Below are 22,976 nucleotides of genomic sequence, written 5' to 3' on the forward strand. Positions count from 1 at the left end.
CTCCCTATGCAGTACCGGCACCATCCTCATCCTGTGGTACCCGCACCATCCTCCCTATGCAGTACCGGCACCATCCTCCCACTGTGGTACCCGCACCGTCAACATCACCGAGCCCAGCTCCCTCGGCAGCACCGACAGCAGAGGTCACGCAAGAGCTGTGCAGTGGCTTTTCCTCCTTCCTATCTGGCCGTATCCTCCCGAATGTATTTTTCCCTCTGTGACTCTGCAGTATATATAATACTTGACCCTAAGAGGATGATGATCAATTATTTTATATATTAGGAGACCCAATTTCAACCAAAATACGAGAACTGGTCACACTATTAGAGAACAAACAATAGTCAAGTTTCACCTGGGACTGATGAAACAAGCCAGAGGTAATTTCTTCTAACAAAGATTTTGGCCAAGTGACCTCGTTCTTCTCCACCATATTTCAGCTGCTGTTTCACATCTCTGCTTTTGCAGCCTTCAGCCAGGAGGGGCTGATTTTGTCTCTGCATTTCCCCCCGGGCTCTCCGCTGGTTTCTGGGTATCACCTGCCTCAGGCTCGCTGCCCTTCTGCTGAAACACAGAATTACAGCTCCTGCTTCCACTTCTCCCTCCTTGCGCACTGTGACCAGTTTCTCATGTCCTTATGTCACATTATCAGCTGGGAAAAGTCATCCTGGGACACGCCACTAATGGTTAAATGAGGTGGCCATGAAGAAAGGTTGAAGGGATTGAGTGTGTTTAAATCTAAGGAAGAAGCAAGCTGGGGAAGTGGTGACCGTCTCCAGCTGTGTAACAGCTGAGCCCATGGCAGCCAGGACAAGGAGTAACGGGCTGAAGTCACAGCAAAGAAAATATGGCTTGGACAGCAGCAAAAAGCCTCAGAGGGCAGAGGGTGAAACACTGAAATAAACTGCCTGGGAGAATTGTGAAATCCCCGTTGTCAGAGGCTTTTTAGAACAGGTCAGACAGGCACGTCAGGAATGACAGGCAGAGTTCATCCTGCCTGCGGGCACAGGACGGGCTAAAAATATCTGGAGTCCCTTCCTTCGAGCTTTCTGTGCAGTGATTTAGCAGAAGGTTGATTAAGCTGCTCAGCACCACCATCAGCTGCAAGACAAAAGCCATTTTCATTCACTCAGATGTTCATATATGAAGATACACATTTAAAAAAACCCACAAACTCCATATTCCCTTCCTAAACTAATCCTTAGCTTCCTAAGTGCAGGGTTTTTAATTTGCAAAGCTGGTTGAGTCCCCACAGCAATGATGTTCAACCCTTTGGCATTTACGATGCTGCTAACTCATCGCTGTTTGAAGCCGAACACACCGCAGGCTCCTGAAGTTCTGTAGATGTTGTGTGTTGGGTTTCGGTGTTTCCACATCCTGAATAACAACAGCTCTCCCTCCAAGCATCCTGTGCTCTGCTCTGAACGTCCTGCTGGAGACCAGACTCGGTCTCTGGCTGATCATGCATAGGAACCACAAACTGGCTGGTTGCTGCCCGTACACCTCTGAGCACTCCTGGGAGGAAACACAACACACCAGAAAGCCAGGAGACGTCTGCTGGAGCTCAAACCACTGGCTCAGTAGTTCTCTACTAATGGCTTTTCACCTGTGTGAAAATTTAAGGGATATTTTGGAAGACACCTAAAGGATTTGGGCGCACAAAGCTATGGCTGGCAGGGCTCGTGCCGCCGAGCAAGAGACACCTGAGCAGATCCTTCGGAGAGCCGCTCGCTTCATTGGAGTCCGTGATGTAACTTTGGTTATAAAACCGGTGCTGGCTCCACTGCCGGCCTTCTGCAAGAGGATTTTGGGTCCCCGACTTATCCTTAGTGCCTGGTTCTGCAAAGGGAATGAGTGTTTGCCACCCTGACCGCTTCCAGCACCAACAGGAGGTGCCTGGTGAGAACCAGCCAGCAAGCAGATCCCCAGCTCACCACAAAACACCAGCTCACCACAAAACACCATCCCAACAGGAATCTGAAAGCTCTTAAATGAAACCACTGCTTTCCCTAGAGACTGGGCCTGTAAGACTGAACTGCTCCATTAGTTCAGCCTGTCCACAGCACAGATGCTCTCGGGTGCTTCACCTCCAGCTTCTTCTTCGCTCTGAATTTTCAAGCCAGGCTGCAAAGCACAAATCCAGCCCTGAGCAGCCTGGGGATGCGCAGCCTCCAGCACATCCCACCACTGGTCCTCCCAGCGCTGCTTTAACACCAAATTAAAGCATCCAAACTTTTCACACTGCCACCAGCAAACGTTTCAGGTGCTTGAAGCACATTCCCTTTCCAGACTATGACAGTGCTTAGAGAATTTATTCAGACACATGATGAATGAAACACTTTCAGGGAGCAGGACGCAGCCTCTCGCTGAGCGACCCACAGCGCTGTTCACACACCCCCCTGCCCAGCCCACTCATTCTCTTGGTACCTATTTTTAGCTTTAATCTTATGACACCTATTGATAGGGAAAGCAATTAGCGAGGGGAGACCAACATCCTGCATTCTTTTAAAAATAGCAAAGCGTGGGGAAAAGGCTTAGTCAAGCACGTGATGTGGCTATGACGGCTCAGCCTGCAGGGACAGCATGGGGCCATGTACACCCGACCTAAATAATCCTATAGGTGACTCAAAGAGGTTTCCAAACCAGCGGCAGAGTCCTGAGTGTCAGATTAAAGAATACAAAGAAACTGTGCACTCCTTAAATGAATGCCCATCAGATAAATGAATTATTTTTTAGTGCACACAATATTGTGCTAGAAAAATATGACCTGAAATTATACGGTATTCAAAGTACCTGTTGCATCCTTGACATCCTCTGGAAAGATCCATCAACAAAATTAAAACACGCTATCACTACTTCAGTTACACTCGGTGTACCTGTTGCGCTTCTAAAACCTGGAAGCACTGAAAATACAGAAGCAAGCGCTTTAAAAACATTTGCTTCAGAAGAAATCCTATCCCTGCTACTGCAACAACCATCACTAGCAAAAGCACTGCTGTCCTGGTGGCCAGCAGGGTGACCATGAGCCAGCACTGGGCCCTTGTGGCCAGGAAGCCAATGGTACCTGGGGTGGGTTAGAAGGGGGTGGTCAGTAGGTCAGAGAGGTTCTCCTGACCCTCTGCTCTGCCCTGGGGAGACCACACCTGGAATATTGTGTCCAGCTGTGGCCCCTCAGTTCCAGCAGGACAGGGAACTGCTGGAGAGAGTCCAGCGCAGGGCGACAAAGATGCTGAAGGGAGTGGAGCATCTCCCGTGTGAGGAAAGGCTGAGGGAGCTGGGGCTCTGGAGCTGGACAAGAGGAGACTGAGGGGTGACTCATTCATGGTTACAAATATATGAAGGGTGAGTGTCAGGAGGATGGAGCCAGGCTCTTCTCAGTGACAACCAATGGTAGGACAAGGGGTAATGGGATCAAACTGGAACACAAAAGGTTCCACTTAAATTTGAGTAGAAACTTCTTCACAGTGAGGGTGGCAGAGCCTGGCCCAGGCTGCCCAGGGAGGTTGTGGAGTCTCCTTCTCTGCAGACATTCCAACCCGCCTGGACACCTTCCTGTGTAACCTCAATCTGGGTGTTCCTGCTCCATGGGGGGATTGCACTGGATGAGCTTCCCAGAGCCCTTCCAACTCCTGACATTCTGGGATTCTGTTATTCCTGGGAGGAACCAGTCCCAGAGCTGCAATTAGAGAGAGGGCGGGAAAAAAAGGCTAATTGACATACTTGTTTTTCCAGACACAAACATGTTTTTAGTCCAGCTGTCCTGCAGAAGGGCTGGAGGGGAAAGAAAACCCAACCACCAAGAACACAACAGCTTCCAAATTGCACAAAATGTTTATTGTTAGTTCTAGTACATTCAATATCATATCGACTAGAATACAGTAATTCAAAAGAGTTTTGGCGAATTGAAATTTTTTAAAAACCATTTCAAACACTCCAAAAAGCAATGCCATGAAAAATTAACTTAAAATTAAAACAAACATAGTCAAGCAATAGTTTCACTTTTGACTACAGAAAACCTTTTCTATGTATTTTAGTGGTTTTAACAGTACTGCATTTAAACAAAAGATATGAACTCACAAAAAGTGGAAAATATTAAAATAGACACAATGTTAAAAAACTGAGGCATCCAGATGTGTGAGACTGTTGTAAAGAACGACCCGTCCAGCTGTTCCCTTTGGGGCAGTTCACAACTGCTGCAGTGGTGCCATTTCTCCCATCACTTCACACCACACAGCAATTCTTCCTCAACGCCTTGAATTTGAAGTTTGTCCCTCTTGTAAATTCTGTATACAAATGTATATATTCTAAAATACGCAAACCGCTGCCAAATCTAGGTGCGATATTAAACGATACCTTGAAAAACTTCCCTATCTTGGTACTTATTGTCTGCAGACAGGCAATATCCAGAACAAAATCTGAAAAAGGCAACACGTTTCGGTTTTGTTTTTAAATACTGACATGAAAAACTGAGTAAATTAGAAAAAGGATAAAGTCAATCTTAATATAAGACATTCGTTATATAGTGGGAGAATTACAATGATTGGACAAACAGTGTTACAATGACTCTTCTACATCTGGTCATTTAATGCACGTGTTCTACAGTCACCACTTGCTACCACATTTGGGTTTATCAAGAAAATAAAGACCAGTTTCACTGTGTCAGGCCCCAGAGCAACAGGTTCTTCAAGCTCCCTGGAACGCTGCGCTTGGGAAGAACCAGCGACCAACGCGGCCGGAAATCGCTCTGACCAGGATTTCCCAACAGAACCGGCCCAGCGAGAGCTGGTGGGAACTGGTTCTGTCAGCTCATTTAAATCCCTTTGAGAATCCAAGCTGGAATATAACAGCACCGATATCCACGTACCTGGAGAAGCGGCTGATGGGTTTGGGTAGCGGGTACCAGCTGCCCACCTCCCATCATCCTTCCCACCTCCCAGCATCCTGCAACCCGGGATAAATCAGCTTTTCCCCAGCTGTTGCACCGACTAAACTGGGAATATTGAGGAGAAACTCATGTTAACTATTTCTTTTAAAGCACTTCGTTCCAATCAAAGACAAATCAAGGTGCTGTTTTAAGTGGTACTAGAGATGAGCAGAATGCTATCACGTTAAAGCTCAGCAGAATCACATTTAGGTTTTAGTCAGTAAAAGTGGTTATTACAATTACACTGTAATATAACCTTTGGAAGAGGTACGATGTTTGCTTGTCAGTACAGTATGTGGAATGTAACCATTTCTTGCAAGATTTTGCAACAGGAATAACTGCATAGATGACAGTTGCGTGTTTTCAGTTCAATAAATGTACTCTTAAAGTTTACAAAAAACACCAAAGTTTTCTAGAAAAGTCACATTACACCAAGATAATGGGTGGTAAAAGTAGATTATTTGCGACTCATGTTTAATAAACGGCTAGTGGAAAGGTGATAGAAACCAATTTCAACCCAAGAGTTACATTTTCACTATTGCACTGACTTCACCATTTGGATCGCTAATTTAGAAAAATTCACGTTGTTAAAAATTGTAAAATTAACCTAGAATACAAAATTTGTTTGTAAACATCAGGTCGCCAGTTCTACCAACATGGAATGGACTCTCGGTACTGCAGTACAGTATCTTGGTTATTTACAGCACTTGCCATACGACGGGCAGTTGCGGACACACACACATCAGTTCACAGTAACCATGTTCAGAGAACTACCAAAGTCAGTGCAGGGTTTGTTTTTGTGCAATTTTCCGATTTCCCCGAATCCCTTAAGTCAAATAATACTGTTACAGAGGCCAAGTGCAGATTATCTTTTATATATCTATATATCTCGCTATATATCTCACAAGTGACGGATTATGTCTGCAGGACTCCTGTACAGGTACTTCCAGATGGCGTAGTAATGCACGGCGGCCGCGGTGGCCACGAAGAGGTGCCAGATGGCGTGGGCGAAGGGGATGACGCCGTCGCTCTTGAAGAAAACCACCCCCAGACAGTAGATCAGGCCGCCCCAGGCCACCTCCTGAAGTCCGTCCGTGTTGCTCTGCCAAATCATAAGGGAAGATCAGGGTTGGGGTGTAAAGCAGGGAAAGGGTGTTACACACAAAGCGCTTTCTGTCGCAACTCAGAACATCCTGGATATGACAGATGGACAAGTGACAATTCCTATATATTTATATAACACCTTGTGAAATAGGTAATAATATATTTATATGTCTCAACAGCACTATGGAAGTGATGGCTCAAGAATTTCTCATGTTTTGCTTCATGCTCATGAACGGAGGAGACAAACGCAGAGGAAAACAAACCAAACCAAACCACATCACTGTGTGTAAGTGTGAGTTTAATGCTGCAAGCTGGAGGAAGCGCCCAGCAAGGGGTTGCTACATTCACCCAGCGAGGGGTTGGTACATTCACATCCAACAGTCAAGTGCTGTAACTGGCATCACCTTGTACAGGCGGCAGATTTGTATTGGCAGCAGAGAGGGTTATTCAAAGTTATTTTAAATGCCTAAGTATAAATAAATGTCATAGGTTTGAGGTGGACAAGATAGAGCAGGATGCTTTACAGATACACCAAGAAAGCTTTTTTTTTAAGAAAAAGTGCCAAGTGCTGAGAGATCAAGTGCACCAGTTTAATATAGTTCAACTACTCATCAACTTTTCAATTTTCCCCTGCTTCACTGATAAAAGAAACATCTAGTAAGAGACAAAATCTTCTAGCTTTGTTGCCCCTAGGTAATTTTGGAAGAGGCAAGAGGCAATTTACTTCCCCCATCTAGGTCCAGACCACAGAATCAATCAATTCAATTTTCCAGAGAGCTCTAACATATAGCAGAACAAAGGACAACATGTTATCAAAAGTCCATTCCACTTTCCTAAATAAAAAGCTTCTTTTGCAAAATGTAGGTGTCCCAGATTCAACAAAAACAAGGTAGCATTTTATTGAATATAAACTATAAACCCAAGATATAACTGACTATATATGGCTCTTCTGCAGAGAATATTTTAAATTATGGTGGACTAAAATTAACATCTTTGCAGAAGAAAGAACATTGCACTGGAACTTAGGCTTGTTCTAAAAGGGGAGTTTGCGTTTGTAATGTTAATAGTCACATTCCTTACCATGGATGTCACCACCAGAGCAGGAGAAAATCCCATTGCTAGATAGAAAAAGAGCTCAACAATCTTATACCTAAAAAGGAACAATTTGAGTCATTTAAGATGTACAAGAGAACGAACATTTCCTTCAACAGTAAAGTAAATATTTTAAATTTCACATTAGCATGGGTCAATTAAACTATTCAAAAAGCTCTCTGTGCAGATAGACAACTGATGTTTTACAACAAAAATAAAGGTAGCATTTATCTTTGCATGCTACAGTTGCAAGCAACACCTTCTGTAAACACTGCCTAGATGCCTTCATTTGTATTAAGTACTAGTGAGAATAAAACATTGAGACAAGTTGTATTTTCTTATCTGACAAGAACCCCAGTAGCTCATCTCCAAAATAAAACACACTAGAGATAAGTAATGAAAACAGACTCAAGAATTCAGACCTGGAACTCCAGGGCTCACATGTCACAACAAAAACAAGAAGGCAGCAGGAGTCAACACATATCAGTATAGAGAACCAATTTAATGTTGCAGTTTAATCTATACACAATGCTACAATTAAATTAGGGCAAAAGAGCCATCATTTCAACTGGCTTCTTACCTTACCCACTTTCACCCCTACTTCCTTGTAGCAAAAGTTAAAGCTTTTTAAACTCTTCTCTCTTTTCCTTCCCTCTTCCTTATGAAAAGACAATAAAATAGCCTAAAGACACGTTATGACAGCATGAATACAATCACCGTCTGACAAGATATAAGTTTGTGTCATTCTCATCACATATTCCCACTGCTTCAAAGCTCTTATTTCAATGTGTAAAAGGCTGGATAGGAACACTCAGAATGCAAGAAAGCCCCCACCTTTTAATTTCAGTTTGAAGTCAAATGCAAGTAATAATTCTTACTTTTCATGGTAGAGAAATACATAAATGGTTCCTCCAGCCGCCATCAGCCAGATGAACCAACGCATGTGAGATGCCAGAGGTCCCAGCTCACGCAGATTTAACCTGGTGGTACAAAGGTTTCACAAGACAAAAGCACTCAGTGAATGGACTGTACTGCCACAACAGTAGCAGCGCTTGATAAAATACATTTTCAGAGCTATAACTTAGGCATGATGGGGGAAAAGATGCTTGGATGCTTTGCATTGATGTGAGGGAAGAATAAACTGGTGTATATGGAATATAAATAAACTACTTTGTGCTGTTTTCTATTATCACTTTCTGCTCAGCAAATCCCAGGAGGTTACATTATGTTGCACTGCACAATGCAGAATGTGGTCAATTGCCTCTGAGAAGATACCTGCAGGTTTTGGAAAGCTGCAATGATAAAATGTTTACATGGAAAAAAGCTCTGATTCTGAAGCTGTGTTTCAGATTTCTTACCATGGTGCATACGATGCCGCAATAAAGACGTAGATCATCATTCTGTCACACATGTGAAAGCAATGCTCCATTGTCCTAGTGAGAGAGAACAAGTCATCAAGTCAGATTTTGGAAAGATGACCTCAGTTTCCTACACACTTTGGACTAAAAGCCACCAGGGCCTAGAAAAAAACCAACATATTTTCCCTGCATAAAGGCTCGCTATTTGTTCCAACAGAGTCAAAGGTGGTTTTTGATGATTCGGTACCATGTACCACTCCAGCCTCCCACATGTTTTTGACCAGTCGAGAAACACAATAGGAAAATATCACAGAACATTGAAATAAAATATCTCATACAAGAGCTATAGTGATACCTTAAGTGACTCTTTTTCCACGAAACGATATGAAATACTGTGGAGACAATGAAGAGTGCACAGAGCCCCATGCCGTACATCCATGCCGTTATCTTCTCCCATCGATCGTCGGAGAGCCGGTGGAGAAGGGCACTGCCCACGATGGCGGGAACAATGAGGAGCTACGAAAACAAAAGGCCATTGTTAAGTCCTTAAGCAACAGGAGGGCAGGTAAACACTCTGTACACCATGTAAGAGCAGAGGTTCTGATTGAGACCATTTGATAGGAAGAGAGATCTCTTTGCAAACTAGATTAAGGTATTACCCAGGAAAAACTCGTCTTTCTTACACAGATATCCCAGCTGTTTACTAGTCTTAAGCTATGATGTGCAATGCTCAAATGGGCCAATGGAATCTGATGTCAATCACTTTTTCCAGTAATTATTGTATATAAAATAATATGGTTAAAACAAATAAGCAATTTTCTTATCACCTCTTTCTTTGCGTCTTCACAATGAAGAATACAGCTACAAATGAGTGCGTGGATGAAGACCTGAATTAATCTCTTTTCTGCCTTGTCCTGGCTCTGAAGAACAGTTCTGCTTCTCACAGGGAACAGCACTATATTAACTTGAGAAGGATTTATTGTTTTTTCTAAGTATTCTATTTGGAAACACTTTCCCTCTGTGCCTGATACGCATCATGGGAACAGTTAGACTAAACAAGAGATGTTTTATTACTCTTTTTCTGACCAAAAATAGCTAGATGAAGGACAAAATCCAGAAATGACAGCCTGCTGTTCCAAGCCAACTGGATAAAAGTTCTTTAGATACTAATGCCATGGCAGATAACATACGACACAATGGACTTCATTATATCATCCATCTTACAAAAGAAATATAACACTTTAGTCAACAAAACAAGGCATATTTTCCCATGTTCATTTTAAAAAATGGCTAGCTCAACAACTGCATTTTAATCTTTGGAATGGAGAAGAAATCAATCAGTCCTTTCAAAGGAGGAGTATTTACCAAAACAGTAGACAAAGAATCAGAACTAATAGAATGAGTGTGATTGTGCCGTGTCATTTTATAGCAAGGACAGAGCACTTCCAAGGAGCCAGCCCTCCCATTTAAAAAACTACCTTCAAGCCACAAAAAACTTTGCTTATTTCCTCATGAAGTGCAACTCTTCCAAATAAATATCCTCAAATGCAGCAACCTAAGGTACTGTGAACAAACTGAGAAGTGTGACACTCTGATTTAGTGATTTAGCAAGTATTAATGAAGGCGCTAAAAATTACAAATGGGGTTTGTAGAGAGATTTACAGAACAAGAAAGCAGGCGACAGCTTCACCAAGTTTTCTAGAGAAATGCCGGAACAAATTGAAGGCATGAAGCTACAAACTCCTTTGCAATAAGGAGGAAGACAAAGGATTAAAATGTGTTTATTTACAGCTATAGGCAGGAATCTTGAAGAGGAGAACACCACAACCCCCGCTTTACAGCCACTGCAAAACACCGTAAGGGACAAAGAAAGATGCTGTGACCCCAGGCACACTGCAGGGAATCCCACTCTGGTTCCTAGCAAAGGATCTGGGATCTCCCATCTATCTGGAGTTGCTTAGGATCCTGGTACTTTGGTATTTTATCTGTAGAAAACCCTTCCCATAGGTGGGTTTAAAAAACTGCCTCTGTGTATAACGTTCACGTCAAATTAAGTTGTTTTCTTTGCACACCAGGCGACGCAGGTCATGTAGTCAGCAACAACAACCTTTGATGCATGAGCCGCCGCAGCCAAGCACGGCCTTATTGTCGTGAGCTCGTGGAGAGGGAAGCACAAGCAGCATAAAAGCGGTCCCTACGCTTCCTCTGTGGAAAGGAAGACAATGGAAAAAGCAACAAAGCTGCCAAAAGGACACGTGGCACTTAGAAGGAACACCAAGGCCCGTGTCCCGGCTCCGCGGCTCTCTCCCGGCACAGGGACACAAGCAGGTGCAGCGATGGGCTCCAGTTCGGCATACAGAGCGGAGAAACCACGAGTGTCGGTCAGGTAGAATGGAAACGTTTTCATCCTAAGAGCCCTTCTGAAATTTTGATGACCCCTTCTTCCATGCTCGAATGGCCTGGTAAATGCTCCAAGCCTCATTGGTAAAATATTTATACTTCTTTTTTCCATGCGCCGCACAACCCAAGTCTGGAATAGAGAGACTGTAACTTATTTTAGGAATAGTTCCTCCTTTTAAGGCAGTTGGAAGAAACTTTTAGAGCAAGAGAAAGCAAACCATGCCTAAATTCTGAGGTTTTAATGCAACAGAGCATCTCTTTTCTCTGATTAACTTTATGTACACCAGAAAGTTTCACGATGCTACAATCTCCACCTCTGCCTTATATTTAACTCACCTTACAACTCAAATTCTCGTGCCTCCTGCTTTTCTCATGCACTGTTTCCTTCCTGTTCTAAACACAGACAGTCTTTTCTGTCACTGTACTTAACGGCTCAGCTGCTCTTCCTGTCTCCCAGCACCTAAACTCAATACCATTTAAAGCTAAAAAGATCAAGACATAGCCTTGCTTGTTAGAAATTTGAATATATCTTACTATGCTACCCAAAGATGGCTTTTAGGTATTGTAACAAAACATTGTGTGTGGGACTCTGTAACCCCATTTATTGTTTTGGTGGTGTTTGGATTATTTATTTACTTTCCCATCTGCCTAAGCAGACTACTGTGTATTTTTAAGTCAAAAACCAGATAGGATATCTACAATACAGCCACGCTTGTAAAACACAAGCTGAATACTTTCTGAATTATGAATAAAGCTTTGAAAAAAAAAATATATGGAGAACCATTGCTAAACTCTGCTTTGTAGAAATCATATAAATGTCTAACTGGAAAGTCAGACTGTAATCCAGCAGTAAAGACTCAACCACTTGACATTCTATCATTTTAGTACAACATGAGGGGTAACATAAAGGAAAAGCAAGAATCCCCCCCCAGCTTTTTCCTGTATAATCCACAGTGCTTTCCCACAATAGATTCCTATTCCAAGGTTTTTAATTCTGATTGAAAGTTATTTATTACATATAGTTTCATTGAAGCAGTGACAATCCCTCTATTACACTACACTTTATCTTCTTCCACAATGTATGTTAACATTGCATATTCCCAAGTTGTTAGCAGTTCATGGTAGGTTTCAGCACATAGCTCAGAAATAAGTAGCTTCATCAGCAAACAGTAACATACCAGAAAATACTGATAAACACGTTGGCTGGAACCCACAGCTGACAGGCAGCAATGCCACACGCCTGTTTTCAAGCAGACAAAGGCCAGAATTGCTAAGGAGTACGGCAACTTCTGCCAGATATTTTGAAATCTGACTTCGTGGCCAGAGTAAACAGGATTTGTACAAGGATTATGAGATAAACTACATATTTGTGCTAACTAAGAGTTGCTTCATTCTCTAGACAAATAAGCACTTATTTACCTAATGCTGTATACGAGACCCCAGCTTAAAAACACCTCCCTTCAGCTTTTCTATATAGAAACCATGGTGATTCTGTTTTTACCAGCAGCATCGAGCTGTATGCTGGGTATTTATAAAACAGACAAGAAGGATTTTTAAGAACAGAGCTCTTTCCAGAACTGAAGGGTTCTGTGCACCACCTGGATCACTTGTACCTGGAGCTCACTCAGACACATTGGAGATAAGAGGCTGAGGACAAAGTCAAACATACTTCAGATGTTTGGAGTTAAACAAGGGGCTGAGGAGAGGCACAGGCTGCTTTTAAAGGAGGGCAAATGCTATCTTAAAAAAACAACAAACACATTTTTAAGTCCTTTTCAAAGTGCCAGACAGCAAATTAAACTTCCCAATTACTAAAAAAAAAAGACTGCTTTACTTATTTTGCATATACTGTATATTCAAATCTAGTACGGATCTGTACATTACAGAAGGAAGGACAGACTGGGAGTTCTAGTAGGGCTGTCTGCACTATTAGTGCCTCTTTCAAAACAGCAGATTTCTCAAAGAATTAATCCACAGATACGCAGTATCAGAACCAAGCTATTCTAGCTCTTCTAGCTAATACCCACAGTCTTACAAAGTCTTCCACTTCTAACATGAATAAATCTTTCATATACACCCACTATATGATTTGCACAATACCATATGAGCACAGTACTGGGAAATTGCCTTGAAGACTAACTAGTACAGAACTATATCTATTTTACCATAGCCATCTTTTGACTGGGAGAGAGGAAAAGCATCGAAGACACGTAACTTACTTGGGTGAAAAGGAATCTGGAGATCCTAGAGATTCAGAACAGGGACTAGTGATTACCAGCCACCTAATTAACGTTACATTTTCTAGGCTGTGATAGCTGAAGCTTATATAAGAAAACCAGAGAGGCTGTAAATAGGAATATATTCAGACAAAGGTAAACATTTTGCTAGCCAAATGCACAAACATTTACCAAAACATCTCTTTTTTTAAATTAAAAGAAAAAAAGGAAATATACTTACTGCATGTGTGTAACAGTTTGCAGCATGTTCATAACAAGTGGGTTTGTAGCGGCTGTTTGCTGGAGCTGGGTGGTTCATGAACCTGTTGAATAATAAAGAGGTATTTTTAGGAAAGTTAATAAACGACCTCTTTAAAGTGTCACAAAGGAATACATCCAACCTAGTAGTGTTAAAAACTATAAGTACAGATAGGTTAAAAGTAACTGTTACTTAAATTGCAAGTTCTCCCAGACAAGTTCTTTTAACAGAAATACATGTTCAATAAATTCCTGTGACTGCCTGTGCCAGTGGATGGTTGTCTTTACATCCACACCTTGTATACAAAAGTCAGATCCCCTCTTTTCCAACGGCTTGGTCGGGTGAAGAATGAAATATTTCCTATTTAAATTACATAATATGGACTCAAATTGTTCTTGAATTATAGACTTGATCATAGCTGCTCAGGGTTACTCTTAAGTTCTTGAAACTACAGCAGTAGTCCAGTTCTATAACACCTCAGAATAAAGCAATTTGGACATTGACTTTTCAGTTCCTACTGCAAGTAATATTTGTGTTTGGAGCACTAGATAGTTCGATTTTTCTCTGAGGTTAATCCGACCTTCTGTCTGTAACTATGAGCAAAGCTACACAGAGATGAAGGAGACCCCAATGGTTAACCCCAAAGAGGAAAGATTTCAACAGGCTTACGACAAACAGACATCCCACCTTTTTCTCTAAGAATTTTCAAACATGACCTCAGAAACAAACAATCACAGCAAACACAGTCCATGCAAGTCAAACCAAACATGGTGAAACTTCAGAAGGTTTTGGAAGAACTTGCCAACACAAATGTTGCATTTAACTAGTTTAAAAAACCCAAACACTTGAGTTGTTTCTGTGAAGTTACACAATTTAAGTCTGTGTATACAAACTGCTAAAAGAGAGCGTACATCTATATGCAACCAGTCAAATCAACGTTATGAACCACTCCAGGTGTGGTTCCATGTATGTTACACCAGCCCGCAAAAGTGATTCTCTTTCACTAATAAATTCCAGTTTCCTCCAGACTGTTATAAAACTATGCACTGATAATTAGTCATGCATCCAGCAAGCCAGGAGCAGCTTCACAACCAATACAGAGCACGTCTGTATGTTCAGAACTGAGAGCACCTTTGTTAGCTGGGTTTATATAAGGCACCTGTATATAATCCTACACACCCCCCACGGGTAAATTCAAAATCAGACCTAATTTTATGACACCCATAAAATACTGGCCTATCTCAAACCAGGGAAAAACAACCAACAAAAACCCCAACCAGAACCTTACCGTTTGATTAAGCAGTTCAGGTTTCTGGCATGGAAGACACTTTCTTTAGAAACCACTCACTAAATCAGACAAGCAAACCATTTTTTGTTAACAGCATTGATAGAATTAGTGTCATGATCTCTCCCCAAATTGTAGCAATTTCAAAAACCAGTTTCAACTAATATAAAGCATACGAAAAAGGTAAATTTCATTCACAGATGTCATGTATAAAAGGTTGCTAGCAAATGAATTATACATGGGAGTTAATATATTGTTTAAAAATCATAGTTCTTTTATCAGGGACAAATGACACCTTGCTCATCTCCATGAGGACAACAACATTGTAGTCATGTACACAGGCTCACAGAACGCTTGGAACGTTATTCTGTCGCCCAGTCTGTACAGCTGCTAGAGACCATCTCAGCATCCTCTCCAGATGGAACATTCAGTTACTCAGTTCTGCTTCCAAGTTAGGAAAACATTTAAAAATAAAAGCATCTGTTGGCTCAGCTGGGTGACCAGGGTTAGACTGTCCTTGCTCAACTCCATCAATTCAGCGTCACACGAAACCTTTCACTGATGACATCTAGAATATGATTACATTTCCCCAAGGGCCATGGTGGTACCTTGGAGGTCTCACAAGAAGTAGGCAATAAAAAGACCCAAAAAACACCCCAAACTAAAGAACTCAAAGGAATAAGTTTATATACAGTATTAGCTCTATAATTTATGTTGTTCCAAATTTCAATGTAAGACATTACCATCATCTAAAAATCCATAAACAGTTGAAGGTAGCTTGCTAATGGGACTGTCTGTGATCCATTAGAGGATTACTGTTATTTATTTTTCCATTTTCACTTATATTTATTTAGTAGAAAATACACTGGATCTTTCTAAATCAGCCACAACAGAACACAGCATAATGTCAGATTTTAAACAGAATTATGAACACACACTTCAGAAAAGTCCATTTATTATTGGGGCTTCTTATTCTCACTAATTCAAAGACTCTGTTACTAGCAGTAAGAGAGAACATAAAGACACTAACAAGGCCATCCTTCCTGTTATCTACACAAAGAGTTGGGGTTTTTTCCCCTTAGTTTGTGCCAGCATAGGGATGATGCAAATATTCACCTGGGTGGTAACTTCGGGCTGGCAAAACAACAAGCATTGCGTTTCAGACAACTTCACGCTTACAAAACATCTCAAACTTCTTTTTTCTCTAAGAAATGCTTCAATTCTGATTATTTATTTTAAAACAACAACAAAACGTTTAGTAACGTGGCTGGTGAACAGAAAGCTTCGGTTATTTCCCTTTCCCTTTTTATAATACTATTCACAAGCGTTATCAGGAAGAACTTCAGAGGAAGGATCATTTCAAAAGCGGCTGAATAGCGCAGTAATTCCAATCAATGCTTCCCTGAGTTTGTTTAATTTTCAGTTTAACAGTTCATGTTTAACGCCTTAAGAAACAGACCTGAAGTTTGAAAACAGCTGCTTCGGGATCCTGCGCTGATGTATTCAGCAAAACCAGGAGAAATTGTTTTGACACGTGGTTAAAACAGTCATATACTCCCATAGTTACATATACACACACACACACACACATATATATATATGACATTGCATTATAAAGGCAAAAGAATCTGGTTGCAGACTTATTGCCAGTCTAGAGGCAAAAACTGTTCTGTTCTTTCTTAAAGATAAATAAATAAATGAACCCACATCACCAGCACCAACAAACGCTTTTTGTTTTCTGCCACGTGAGTTCTGCCACACAGGGACATTGTTTTCCCTCCTATCTGTGGGTCAAGTTCGTCTCTTCTGAAAGAGATAACTGTGTGAAATATAATCTCACTTTCCTGAAAGTGGAAATTCCACATACAGAGTGTTTCAAAAAGATGGACAAAATATGAATCGTACACTGCTTTGAAATTGGGTCCATCTTTCTGAAACACCATTCAGAGGCTGTTTACTCTGAAGTAAATGCTCTTTATAATACAACTAGTAAGGTTATTATCAATCGCACAACAGTCTGATAAGGTCCCACTGAACAGGAACTACAATTTACAGGAAACATCTTTAAGTGAAACCTTCCGATTCTCTAACAAATCTCTAACATGTTCTTTAATAGTGAAACAAGAGTCATTTCGTGAGGGGATCTGCAGCATTATCTCACAAGAATGTATAAATACTTCTCCATTTAAGATACTGACAATCCATGATCTATATTATATTAACTCTTTCAATATCAGAATGTGAAGTTTCTGAAATTAACAGACTAACACCCACTTGCAAGCAGAATGTTTTCGCACTGAACTGAGCTAGCAGTTCATTTTCACAATTTAAACACGTTCTTAAAGCTCAGGAATTACTTGAGGCCAAGGAAGTCCAAGCTTCATAATCTCACAGCAGGCAAACAACCTTCTTTGGTGAGCACATTCCCAATCTAAGTGGAAAAGGGGTGTTGAGAAATGACAATTCAAAACCAGAGAGAAGAAACTCTTACCCCTCCATTTGTACTAATTGAACTTTGATCTTGAAACACTTCAAATATTTAAAATTTTAAACATATAGATGAATCCATTCTTTGTGAGAGACCTCTGATCTCAAGTTCCCATTCATTGCCAAGGAGTAGATGCTGTATGTTTCACAGTGACTCCAGAATTAAGAGATCATAGTATTTGGGAGAGAAAAGAGGAGAACAATTGAGGGTTCTTCATGCTTTGTCTCTGCATGCAAACCCAACTTAGCAAAATAAACTATAAAATCCCAAATTGATTACACCGATCTGTGTGCCATTTGTCTGGTATCACAGCGAGCTTATACCCCAACCTGCAGCGGAGAAAAGCACTTTTCAAATCTTGCCTTAGTCTTGATTCCCATCTACTGAATTAATTATTCCCTTAAGCATGAAGTAAAACGTCAGTACAAACAGCAAGCACTGACAGTAGCTTCAAAGATCTGGCCTTCTTTAGTCTTTTCAGGAAGTGCATTTCCTTTATTCAGCTCAAAAGGCCTCATACTTCCTTTTACCAGCTTAAAAACACATCACCCCCTTTGCATCTTCTTTTTCTCTTGTGCTTTCCAGCAGCAGGAGAGACCATTTAGACCTAGTAAGCCACAATAATGGTATATGAGAAACTGCAACAAGGTGAGGATAACTGCACAAAACCAGCAGCAGCACACATTAAATGGGGTTATATATTCAGATACTGAAGCCATTTTTATGTGATCTATGCTCTTTGTTTTCAACAGGAAAAACAATACCACAACAAACACGAGCAGGTCAAAATAGAACAGCACTACATTTCCATGATGACCATTTAGGTAAGATTTTGAAGAGAAACAAATAGGTTTATAAAAAGCTTGCTTTCTTTGACCAAATTAGCAGATACTTCTTTATTAATTCAGTTCATTGAGTTCAAAATAGAGCCATATACCTCTGGACTAGGAACCTTCCTTCCTGGATTAGAAAATATCTTGTTGTGGTTTGTAACTGTTCACATAACCTTTACTACTGCTGAACGACTGAGTCACAGAAATAATTCAGATCTGAAGCAGACCACTTATTTGGAAATATCAGTGAAATCACAGGCTGTGTAAAGGTTGACGTACCTACAGCACGACCCTAAAGATAAAATTAAATCTGCAATACTCCGAGAATCCACTAGCAATTGTGGTATCATATATATATTAGGTGATGGAAAAAAAGCATCTGTGCATCCCACTGACCCCCCAAAAGATGCCTCAACCTTCTGGCAAGCATGAAAGGCGAAATTTTAAGTGAGGAGTGGAGAGGGAACAGAAGTCACGGCCGGTCACCTGAGCTCGGGGCCAGGTTACCAGCCAGCACACCAGCCGAGGTGTGGGCTGCTACACAAACCAGGGCTGACCACATTCATATTTTTCTCTTTTTCAATTTTATGTCCCCTTTAGTACTTAGACTTTGGTTTCTTGGTCAAGTTGGTGAAAGGAGAGCGGGGCAGCCCCACAGCAGTGTGCCTGCTGAGGGAAACCACGGCAGAAACTGGTCTTATCTGGGAGACAAGACCCTCACTCAACAGTTACTGGCCTTGCTCGGCACTTGGAGCAGTGAAGTACTTGAAACCCACAGCGACACGTTTACCAAGAACCTCGACCGCACCGTCCACCCCCCGTGAATACGAGCAGCATCTTCAACCCGCCCTGAGAGACACCCGAACAAAGAGCCCCGGCGCTGCGGGGCCGCGCACACAGCCAGCGCGGCCGGGGCAGCCGGCGGGCCCGCCCGGCCCTGCAGCCACAGGTCGGGAGGCGCGGCCGGGGCCGGGGGAGGCAGCGCGGCCGGATGCGCGAACCTTCACCCATTTAAACGGGGGGGAAAGAAAGAAAACAAATACATCAAAGACACGCAGAGCTCCCCTCACAACCCGGCCGCATGGCTTTGCTCCCCCCGCCCGGCACCGGCGATGGCGACCGGCGCCTCAGCAGCAGGGAACGAGGAGATCTCAGATACCCGCATCCCAGCCCAGCCCGACCCCGAGCTCGGCCGCGGTCGTCCCAGCCCCAGCGTGCCCGCACCGCAGCGAGGGGAGCGCGGAGCGGGGAGGGAGGTCCCATCCCTCCAGGGGGCCGCGGGGCGGCGAAGAAAATGGGGATCCTCGCCGGGGGAGGGGGGCGACCTCACCTCCTGAACCTCTCCTGGAGCCGCCCCATGGGTCCGGGCCGCCCGCCCCGGCCGGGCTGCGGGCGGGGGGTCGGGACGGGAGGCTGCGGACGGCTCCTGAGGCGGCGAGGGCCGGAGTCCGGGCCCTCATTGGCGTGCGAGCCGCCGCGGCGCGGAGCGACGGCCGCCGCCGTCCGTCGGTGAGGCGCGGGAGCCGGGCGGGCGGTCGCGGGCGGCCGCTTTAACCGGCTTCTCGGCGGCTCTCAGCCCGCCCGGCCCGCGCGTCCCTCCGCCCCTGCCCGCCCCCAGCGGCCGGGCCCGCCCCCGCCGCGGCAATGGCGGGAGGGAGCGGAGGATGGCGGCGGGGGGGCGGCTTGGCGGTGCGGAGCCCCTGGGCGAGGGGAGACGGCGGCCGCTGGCCGAGGCCGGTTCCCCGCGGCCACGTCTGCCCCGGGAGCGGGGGGCTCGGGGTGGAAGCGCCGGGCGGGGCCCGCGGCCTGGCTGAGCTGCGCTTGCAGAAAAACACCAGGAGCAGCAGCGATGTCGGGGCCGAGGGGGCTCCCCGAGGGCCGGGGCTGCACCTCCAGCTCTGCCCGGAGCCCTGGGAGGGGCGGCCGCGGTTTAACAGTGCCAGGACGTGGTGGTTGAGTTGCCATCATCTCAACACATTCCCCCCAATAAGCAGATAGCCGAGGACGTGGTGGTTTCAACGCGCCTGATATTTATCCTGTAGAAGCTGAAAGAGCCCTCTGCAAGGGACATGGTGCAGGCTGAGTGAGGCTGCAACCCGGGGGTGCCCTCACCTCTGGGCCCCCGCGCAGGGACCCTGCCCAGCGTGGCCCAGGACAGCACCGCACCACGCTCCGGCAAAGCCAGGGCTCGAAGCTGCACGTGGAACAATTTAGTTGGCTCTAAATCAAGGTCACAGTGGCTAGACTGCTCGTGATAACCTGGCGAGCTGTCTTCCTCTTTCCCGCAGCCCTAAGCCATAACCTTATCTACTCAAACCAAACTTTTGCAAGCAGGGGTTATTTTACATGGGTGAAGAGATTGTCAGGCATGCTTCCATAAGATGAATGTGGTGTTGCCTTGTATAGCACGAATCAGTCATGAATTAGGAGAATATTAAGTTCTATTAAAGCGTCTGTCTTCTGATCTAAGATATTGTTTACAATGGGATTTCAAATGGTTCCAGCCCTCAACAAAAGTGATTAGCATAGGTACACCAAAGCAAACCACTGGTTTAGACAAATAAACTATACCTGGCATCAACATCTTTTTATGGTAGGACTGAGATCTGCTGGCTGCTGCTGCTGTGGTTTTTAAGTCACCTCCCCAGCTGAACAGGCAACCACCTCCACCACAGGCAGCAGAAGGAAGCGTGAGCACCACGACTTGGCTGGCAGGGAAGCTAAATCAGAGTTTTCACGGCTCTCAGTCCCTTTTACGAACTCTTCCTCCATGCCAGGAGGAGAGCAAACAATTAGGTGGTAACAGCTTTGTAAATTGCCATGGCAAGACTTGCCCCTTGGTTTCTATAGCACCAGGATGGAATAAGCTCTTTTGGTACAAAATGCAGATTTTGGTGTCCAGCAGGGGTTTGCTGCACAGCTGGGGCTGGGCCAGGAGGCCACTGCATTCAGTCACTTGCTCAGCTTTGCACAAAGGGAAGGGTAGAGATTTTTTCCTGGAAAGGAGAGCTCCTGAAACGCAGAGCCAAGCGAGTTCCTGAGAAGCACTTCCATTCATCTCAGTGAGGCATCACTGTTAATAAGGTGGTACAATCTGTCATCTGATTTAACAGTGTCACTGCTAATAAAGTTTCATATTGCTTATGTTATCCGTTAGTCCAAAAGTATTATTTCTAGGTCAAATTTTGCCCATGCAGAATTTCCTGCTGGTCCTTCACAGCCACTATCTACTTGTCTAGGGATGGAAGAATTAGTACTCCTGGACTATTCATGAACATTAATCGGCACACACAGACATACATAATTTCTGAATCAAACATCAAATGATTTCATAGGATTATGCAAGTAAGGACACAAAAGTGGGGTCTGTAGTTCTCACTGTATCACAAAATTGTCTTGGGTTGCACAAATCTATCAAATGAATATCAAATGAATAGGCAGGACTTGCTGAAAGCATCCTTTTCCCACCCATGATGAAAATCTAAGTGCCACGTGAGGTGCCAGTGGTGAAAGAAATTCTATTGGGAGGTTATATCAATAAAACTAAACATCTCACACAAAAGCTGAATTTCTTCTCGCCGTTTGGCACAGACAAGTTCTCATTATATGCCTGCAACAGCAACTAATCTGATTTGTAAAACAGATAACAGAAAAGCAAACAGGCATAAGCAGCACCATGGTTGCCAAAACGGATGTATGGGTGACAAGACCGTGCTGATGGTCCCAGGTACTGATTTTTGGAGCTGCCAGGCTGTCTCTGAAGGAAACACAGTAGCTCGGCAAGCTCCTCATAAATGAAAGGCAGCGAGGAGGGAAGCAGAGCAGCACCCGGCCCGCGGTGAGCCACGAGAAACTAGTCTGACAGGTGAAACTCCTCTCCCAGTCTGCACAGGAGAATAAATCAAGCGTTTCTGGTAAATTAAGGGTGGAAAAAAATACCCTTCTGTCTTCTTTTGAGTTAGTAACAAACCAAATAGGAGGATCTTGCCTTCTTCTCTTAGGGGTGTACATCATAATGGCAGAAGGAGATGATTTCACTAAGGTTTGGTTTACAAACTTTAGAGGTAAAGCTCTTTTGAGAGTGAACTCTGAGGAAGGCATGGCTGTAACTGAGTGCCTGCTTCATACGTGTGTGTGCCTACAGTAGAAATACATTCTAAAGAGATCTTCTTGGATGGTAAGACGTAACTGGTGCAATTTTTGAAGGAAATTATATTTCTTCTTTAAACTTCTGATACAAAAATGAGTTTTGCAATCATGTGGGCTGTAAGAGCAGGACAGCCATAGGTCTCGGGTGAGCCCAAGATGAAGCACCGCATGCTCCACTTTGGGCACAAGCTCACGTGGGAGTGGGAGCCGTGGGATGCGCCGGAGCACGGGGGGATGAGGCTGAGGTTGTGTGTGTCCTCGGACACGTCTCTGCAGCACAGACCTAGTGGGCAAACCAACCTGGGCCCTTCAGAGAGCGCTTGGGCTCCCGTAGCAGCTCTGAGGACGCACAGCAGCAGTGCTACTAAATGCCATGTGGGTCTGAACCAGGACAAGGGTCCTGCAGGCAGCATGGATAGAGCTTGTTCTTTTTTTCTCCCTTGCTGCAAACTGACCCAGATTTCTGCTTTATCTAACAGCCTTTTTCAGCACGGCGTAAAGGAGAAGCATCTCTCGCTGAAATGCATGTCGACAGTCTTGTGAAACGAGCACCTCTCCCTCCCTCAGCCTTCCCCCAATCTAATTAATAAGGTCATCCCGCTGAAGACAGGCTTATAAATAGCTTTCCAAACACTAATGGAATTACTTCTGGCCTGGACAACTTTTGCAGGGTGACACAGGTGCCTCAGAGGGTTGGCTCCTTGGCACATCCAGCCGCTTGCAGTGGAAATGGTGAAACGTGAAGTTTTCCCTGATGTCATCACGCTCTCGCTGCCAGCATTAAACACAAAATGGGATTACAGCATTACCTGGTAATATAATAGAGAAGATTTACTGCAAGGAAAACAAGTGATTTTAGAGGGATGTGCCT

General features: G+C 43.8%; 1 protein-coding gene across 2 annotated transcripts in view; it reads right to left on the reverse strand.

The window, feature by feature from the left end:
- Positions 1-4,830: 4,830 nt before the first annotated feature.
- The window catches only part of MMD (monocyte to macrophage differentiation associated), a gene marked incomplete at its 5' end in the record, with an annotated part of 35,568 nt that continues 17,422 nt past the window's right edge, over positions 4,831-22,976 (reverse strand). The window contains 7 exons of one of the 2 annotated variants that reach the window (XM_080356685.1): positions 4,831-6,023; positions 7,106-7,175; positions 7,996-8,097; positions 8,476-8,550; positions 8,831-8,991; positions 13,333-13,414; positions 19,287-19,339. In XM_080356685.1, the coding sequence (XP_080212811.1) occupies positions 5,823-6,023; positions 7,106-7,175; positions 7,996-8,097; positions 8,476-8,550; positions 8,831-8,991; positions 13,333-13,414; positions 19,287-19,315 (720 nt within the window). In that variant the 3' untranslated portion in view covers positions 4,831-5,822. Of the gene's footprint in view, positions 6,024-7,105; positions 7,176-7,995; positions 8,098-8,475; positions 8,551-8,830; positions 8,992-13,332; positions 13,415-19,286; positions 19,340-22,976 lie in introns of those variants that run through there. The other variant, XM_080356686.1, reaches the window with a different exon arrangement.

The sequence above is a fragment of the Nesoenas mayeri genome (assembly GCF_963082525.1).
Source record: "Nesoenas mayeri genome assembly, chromosome: 19".
Lineage (NCBI taxonomy): Eukaryota > Metazoa > Chordata > Aves > Columbiformes > Columbidae > Nesoenas > Nesoenas mayeri.